We start from the raw sequence: 7,550 nt of genomic DNA, 5'->3' as shown, positions 1-7,550 counted from the left end.
ATAAACTGCTACAAGCATTGTTTGGGCTTAGTACCACAACCCAAATCAAAGGCCCAACCCGAAATGAGAGAATGACGGGGGATAAAGACTTGGCTAGTAGATAACGTGGCACACTACAATTTCCTGAAAGAGAAAAACATCATAATTTTAGTTGACTAAATTAACACATTTTCTTCTATTAAATGGGCAAAGAAAAATATAGAATTTTAAAATGAAAGATCAAAACTAAAAAATGAGATCAACAATGCATTCAAGTCTTATATTAACCTGCTTAAAACTAACATAAAAATCAAATTTACTTAGGGTCTTCAAATCAAAACATATTCAAATAAATCATTTGAAAATCGATCCAAACCAAAACAACCAAATCACAAATGATTTTATTTTTGGATCAAATAAAATTTTCTCTCAAAATCGACCTATTCCGCACTGCAAACACCCCTAAATTTACCACAATTTTGAAAACCAAAAGCAAAGGCAAATTTAAGGTTCAAAACATTAATAAAACAAGAGTCTAGAATGATACAAATGCAAAATTTTAGTCACAATTATGATTATTTTCTCTAAAAACAGCCCAAACAAAAGCCCACCAACATATAATTAGGTACTTAGAATAGCCCATTCTCTAATTAGGGGCCACAAAAAAAACATTTTCAAGAATCAATAAATAAATAAATAAAATAAATAAAAATCTAATTTCCAATCTTCAAAAGCGTCGAAGAAAAGGGGAAGAAGAGGGAAAGCCAAAACCAAAACCGAAAATACACAAACAAAATTAGAGCGAGCGCATTACAAATACTCTTCACAGCCTCAACAATAAAAGAGAAAAAACGAAGCATAAACCATCACTCCCTTCTTCTTCTTCTAGTTCATCTTCCGCTCAAGCATAAAACCCTAGTAATCTCATTTCTCTCCTTCTAGAACCTTCAATCCAAGATCCATCACCTTGCGGTTACTCTCGCGGTTGCTCCGGTCAAGTGAATGTGTGATCTCTCTGGTATCCACATTCGGTTACAGTGCCGCCGTGATTCACCACCGTCGCCGTCGTAAAGAAACTGTTACTCAATAATGCTGGCGGTGGTGCGACTGCACCTTCCTTCCGATATTCCCATTGTTGGCATCGAACTCACGCCGTATGTTCTTATTCGCCGCCTTGATTCAACTGTTACCGCCGATGATATTCCTGAAAGCTCCCCTGTTGACGGCCATTTCTTGCGCTACAAGTGGTTCGTTTTTTCCCTCTCTTTCTTGTTCATCCAAAATTCAAACTGTTCTTCCAAGAATTGTTGTTAACATGCTCCTTAAGTGATGCTCATTGATATACTTCATTCAATTTTTCGTTCTTTCTTTTGTTTTATGCGGTTTGATTAATGTTGAAGTTGCGATAGGTATTGTTCAATCTTGTGTATTCAGTGTTGCTATTAGTTTTTTTTTTTTTTTGGTGTTAGACCTATGGTTCTTGTGTAATTCAGAATTTCGCAAGGCTAATCAAGAATTGCTCATCCAATATTCAAATTCGGATTTGTTCTAGTTTAATCCTTATCTGTTACATTTCTATGATTTACGGATTGTTGTATATGGTATTGGATTAGATTTTTTTTGAAGTTTTGAAGCTAATTGAAAATTGGATGAAGTATATTGTAGTTAATAATGTGCGTCTGTGGTAGTTTGTTGCTAGAAGTAATCTTTTCTGACTGTATCATTTTGGTCGCTTTTTAGGCAGTCGGATAAAATAGAATGCTGATGAATACATATCTCTGCATTTTATGTTTTAGGGATTACAGCGTATAATTATAGTTTGCGTTCTCATGTTGATAGTTCTTTTGTGCCTCCTATAATGTCATGGTGTATTTGCATGCAATCAAATTGTTGAGTGGAGACAGATATCAGTTCGGTAATATGCATGAGATGGACTAGTTTTGAGATGTGAAAAGCCGCTTGTTGATGATAGGTTCTCCTTGTAATGATTTTATATTAGGATGAAATTTCTATGTATTGATATGTTTTTTGTGTTTTTGGTTACTTGGTATGTTTTGGATTTTTTTTTATTTTTATTTTTCACTTGTGAGTGATGCACTATTAAGAAAGATCGTGAGATTAACGAGTTGGATAGAAATATGGTCTTTGATCGAACATTATGGTGTCATTTGATCCATGTAGCCGACCAACACTTAGTGGTATAAGGCTTGGTTGTTGTTGATGTGAATGATGCACATATTTGTTAGGTCATGGTTTAGGTGAGTTAGTAAGTTGATCCCAAATATTCTGCAACTTTGTACTTTTCTATTGATATGATGTAGTAGCTGGGCTTTTCTATTTTAACACCACATCTTTTGACCCTTATCTGTGGCAGGTATCGTGTACAAAGTGATAAAAATGTTGCTGTATGTAGCATACATCCATCTGAGCCGGCCAAATTACAGTGTCTAGCCTGTCTTAAGCCCAATATACCTGTTGCTAAAAGTTACCACTGCACCCAAAAGTGTTTTTCAGATGCATGGCCGCACCATCGTACCATACATGAGCGTGCTGCAAATGCATTTAATGGAAATCAGAAGGGCGGATTTGGGCATTTTAATAATTCTGTTTCAAGTGCTAACTTGACAATTGGATATACACCTCCTATGTATCCGGCAGGTATCAAACATGGCGATGAAACTTGGTTCGAAGTTGGACGATCTAAGACTTATACCCCAACTGCTGATGACATTGGTCATGTTCTTAAGTTTGAATGTTCTATAGCTAGTGCAGTGACAAAATTACGTGTGGGGCAACCTAACACTTTATTAACTAATCGGGTCATTACTGCTCCTTCACCTACTCCGCGTCAGCTGATACATGTTGATGGGACGGGGCATTTAGATCTAGATAGGCGGGGAAGTTTTACTGTTATGTCATACAAGGTATTGTCCGAGACATCTGCCTCAAATGATCTGTATAATTACTGCCCTCCATGGGCACTTTCTTGGCCATATCGCAGGCAAAATTTATTACGGGAAATTGTTGGTTATCGTGCAGACATTATTTGCCTTCAGGAGGTACATTAACATGTTCTTGGTTATGGTTTTGGTGTTGTATTGGTATTCTTATTTATTTCACTTTTTTTTACTCGTCTTCCAAGTTTAATTCCTGTTTGTTTTGATGAACACTTGATTATGGAATTAGTTATGCCAAAATATCTGCCTATTCTATTATACCGAAACTTGTATTGCTACAGATATAGATGATTAGAATGCTCTTACGGATTGCATAAATTACAATAAACATTACTATAATTTCCATGCATGTGAATGTGTGTTATCTTTTCTTTTTTGATGATGGGTGGGGCGGGGAGATGGGAGTTTGAGTTAGAATTCTTTATTTTCTTATGACATATAGCTCATAATCCAGTCCCTTAGAAGCGCATGACAACATTATGTAGAAGATAATTGCTTATGTAGAAGATAACAGATAACCTTTTTTTCTCCAGGTTCAAAATGACCATTATGATGATTTTTTTTCCCCTGAGTTAGAAAAACATGGCTATTACGGAATTTTCAAGAGAAAAACAACCGAGGTGACTGCAATACTCTGATCCCCCGTGGTCCTAAATCTTCATATTTTTAAAGTTAACCTGTTTATTTCGGGCTTCCAGGTACCCGGTGGGAAAACAATCGATGGTTGTGCTACATTTTACCGTAGAGACAAATTTGCCCACGTGAAGAAATATGAGGTTGGAAATTGGGTTTTATTTACTGTTAGTTCAGCTCTATTTGTACAGACATTAGAACCATGTATGCTTGCACGCAGGTTGAGTTCAATAAGGCTGCACACTCTTTAGCAGAAGCTGTGATTCCAACCACTCAGAAGAAAATTGCCTTGAATCGACTGGTCAAGGTGGCTTATTTCCCCAAAATTACATTTCAGTTCTGCTTTTCTGTGCTAAAATTATAGTCTTGTGACTGATGCTTACCAAAATTTCATTGTATTCTTAGGATAATGTTGCACTAATAGTGGTTCTAGAAATGAAAGTTAACAATCAAATAGTTGATAATCTTGCGAAAAAACAACTTATTTGTGTGGTAAGTTACTCTTTTATGTTGCTATAATTTTTACAGTTGTTTTATGTCTTAATGGTTTCGCGTTTTATAGTTAGCATTTTATTTTCATTGTTTTTTGTTTGTTTTTCAGTAGTATCAGATTGTAATTGCAATGCTTGTTAAATATTTTTAGCAAAAGGATAGTCTAGTGGCTTGCTTCATGGGTGTTGATTATTTATTAATTATCTATTGTCAGTAAGAGTGACCGTTGCCATGTCTTAGGTAGTAAGATTTTTCTCTGGTGGCGACTAATGTGGTGGTGTGCTGTCTTATTTTGCTGATGGTTGTTAGTCATGTATGAAATCTTTATGTAGTACTGGTCCTAAGGTGCTTTTTACCCCCTCTTATTTGCTCAACTATCTCATTCAAAGGACCGTGTTAGATGTCTGGTTTCAGAGATTAATTTTTAACCAAATTTGATATTCCTCTAGTATATTGTTTTTCATACCTTTTAGCCCTCCTTTTCAGAATTAGGCCATTTTTTTGTAGTAGTTATAGCATTAACTTGTATATTGCTTGTGTGGACTTAGGCAAATACACATGTGCATGTCCAGCAAGATTTAAAAGATGTCAAACTTTGGCAGGTAAGCTATTTTTTTGGTTTGTTCATGTTTTGCAGTCACATTTGAAAGTAGCATCTACTAATTTTCTCCCCTTCCGCTAGGTGCATACTCTCTTAAAAGGGTTGGAAAAAATAGCTGCAAGTGCAGACATTCCAATAATGGTTTGTGGAGACTTTAATTCGGTTCCAGGAAGGTATGGTGAATCTTTTAAAATTTTTTTTTATATTATTTAGCGAGTTATTTATTTGTTTATATAAAAAAGTTATTCTTAATTTTGTTGCAGTGCTCCTCATGAACTTCTTGCAGTGGGGAAGGTAGACCCATCACATCATGATTTGACAGTTGACCCACTCAATATTTTACACCCTCATAACAAGCTGGTTCATCAGTTGCCACTGGTAATATATCTATTGTTGCTTATTTAAAATGTGTCTGGTTCATCAGTTGCCACTGGTGCATCCCTTAAAACGTGTCTTCATTAATATATTCATTGTTGCTTATTTAAAATGTGTCTTTATTCATTCTAGTTCTATATATTTTTTTCAATCTTCTGGCTTAATTTATTATTTTGTTGTATGTGACTTCAAATTTTAGGTCAGTGCGTACACGGCTTTTGCAAGAACAGTAGGTGTTGCATTCGAGCAGCATAAAAGGAGACTGGATAACAGAACAAATGAACCTTTATTCACAAGTATCACTAGAGATTTTGTTGGCACTCTAGACTACATATTTTACTCAGGTGAGCTGCCTTGCCATGTTCCATTTTTGTTATAAATTTGATTTGTTGGCCATTTTTTAAATGAACTTATATGTGTTTTGGTTTCAGCGGATTCATTGATTGTAGCATCGTTATTGGAGTTACTGGATGAGGAGAGTTTGAGGAAGGACACTGCACTTCCTTCACCTGGATGGTCCTCAGATCATATAGCACTCTTAGTTGAGTTTCGCTGCCAGAATAAGTCTTGGCATTAATACTTTAGGATAGGTACCATTCTTATCCATCCCTTCCATATTTATATTTCTGCTTTGTATTGATGTTGTTAAGGTTAACTTGTTTAAGAATATAGTTTAATCTTTAGAGAAATGATTTGCTAAAGCCATTTTATTTCTCTGTTATAAACATATTGTTGGCTTAACGTTCACATGTTCCCAGGAATTATAGTTAAAAATTCACTTAAGTTGAAGTTATCAGTTTCATAGTTTGTTCTTTTAATCTCCAAAAGACTGCACCATACGTGTTTATTATCGGATAAAGGGTGAACTTGATTAGGTTGTCACGTAGAGTGTGAGATTAGATGTAATGGATGAAAATAATGACATAGGGGGACTGGAAATTACTTAAAGTAGGGCCTTATAATTTTGATTTATGAAATAGAGTTCACATTGCTGGCAGTGTTGTCAATAGTGACATTGTAGCGCTGTAGCGTAGCGGCCACAGCAGCCACTTTAGCCTAAAAAATAGCAGATGTTGAGGCTGTCATAGCACCACGTCCACACCTATTGCTGGTACTAAATTTTGATCAATGCCTATACAATCGAAGTAAAACTAAATTTGTAAAAATTTCTAACAAAACTTGTATTGTACTATTACGGTGGATGAATTTTTTACCAGCTTTCAGAATCTAATACAAAGAAAGATCAACTGACATAGGCACTTAGCAGAATTTGTCTTCTGAAATTATTATCTTTTTCTGAATCTAATGAAACGAAGTAGGATCTACCATTTTGTATAATCTGTCTTTCCCATTTTTTATAACCTGTCTTTTCTGACACTACTCACTCTGTTTAGCTGGTTAAAACTTAACTACGGGAATGCTAATGTGATTATAAAGAATCGTTATGTTTATATTTCTCCCGACCCATTGCTCCAATACACATTAGCTGGTTTGTGCTAGGACGGTTTAATTTGCTATTATTACTGATAATAGTTGTCAATCTTTGTAGGAATCAAGATCCAGAGACACATAAAGAAAAAGGTTGGAAGAAGCATTTGGTTGGAAGTTTTTGTAAAAATGGTGGATCATGCCTGTATTTTCCAGGTGTCCCCATGAGGGATCCTTGCAGTGATCTGCCTTGTAACATGTAATCTTAGTCTCATAGAAAAATTCTGATCAGGTCTTATTACTTGCATTTTTTACCCTTTTCATTCCAAACATTCCCTTCAGAACTTTTTCCCCTTTCTAAAGGCAAAGTTTTCTTTAAAGATTCCTACTGGATAAAATATACCCTAGTGCACAAACTTAGTCTTTCCAATCTAGTGGCTGCTGAGCCTATAGTTTTAATTGATAGCAGAGTAGGAGAATTCAAGGGAAGTTGCTTAACATGGACATATGAGTTTGGGCTGTTGCTTTATTGGTTGCAACATAGGAATAGATTTTTACTGTTAACAATTGTAAAAATAGTTGCACTTCAAGTTAGACACATTTTTTCTGCCCTCTTAAATACAGTGGCAGCAAATGAACACTCTCTCTATCCTTGTGTTGCAAGTATAATATGATAGAATGCATATATTTTGGTCCTATAATTGTTTTCTTTGCTGGTTCCATTTTATTTTTATTTTTTCTGCTGCTGTTTATAGCTAGAATAATATTTTTTTTCTTGCTAACCTTTTACTTCTATTCAGACTGTACTAAAATTGATGTTTTGATGATAATATGTTCAAATACTTTTTTATTTTACTACTATCCTGTAGGAAAATAATTATAATAATTTGTTAAAATTGCAACTTTTACATATTTATTATTACAATTAGTAATATTATAAAAGAGAAAAGAAATTACTTTTTATCTAGTAATTAAATAGGATAATTTTTGTATAGAAATTATTGAAGCATGTGAAATTTAAAAAATGATCTCATACAAAGACAAAAAATAGTCTTATTGCTCAATTTGTTTCAAAGTACATATTT

General features: G+C 34.6%; 1 protein-coding gene across 1 annotated transcript; it reads left to right on the top strand.

Moving 5' to 3' along the window:
* The first annotated feature begins 719 nt into the window (after positions 1-719).
* On the top strand, positions 720-7,263 carry LOC131644737 (carbon catabolite repressor protein 4 homolog 2-like). The gene is made up of 12 exons (XM_058915311.1): positions 720-1,226; positions 2,354-3,038; positions 3,470-3,556; positions 3,635-3,712; positions 3,790-3,876; positions 3,975-4,061; positions 4,610-4,663; positions 4,744-4,835; positions 4,926-5,040; positions 5,237-5,381; positions 5,469-5,627; positions 6,587-7,263. The coding sequence occupies exons 1-11, from the start codon at positions 1,069-1,071 to the stop codon at positions 5,612-5,614; spliced, it is 1,734 nt and encodes a 577-aa protein (XP_058771294.1). The 5' UTR covers positions 720-1,068; the 3' UTR covers positions 5,615-5,627; positions 6,587-7,263.
* The last annotated feature ends 287 nt before the right edge of the window (positions 7,264-7,550 follow it).

This window comes from Vicia villosa, linkage group LG1 (genome assembly GCF_029867415.1).
Source record: "Vicia villosa cultivar HV-30 ecotype Madison, WI linkage group LG1, Vvil1.0, whole genome shotgun sequence".
Classification (NCBI taxonomy): domain Eukaryota; kingdom Viridiplantae; phylum Streptophyta; class Magnoliopsida; order Fabales; family Fabaceae; genus Vicia; species Vicia villosa.
The sequence above is the reverse complement of the archived record's forward strand: the minus strand, read 5'-3'. Positions and strand labels throughout refer to the sequence as shown.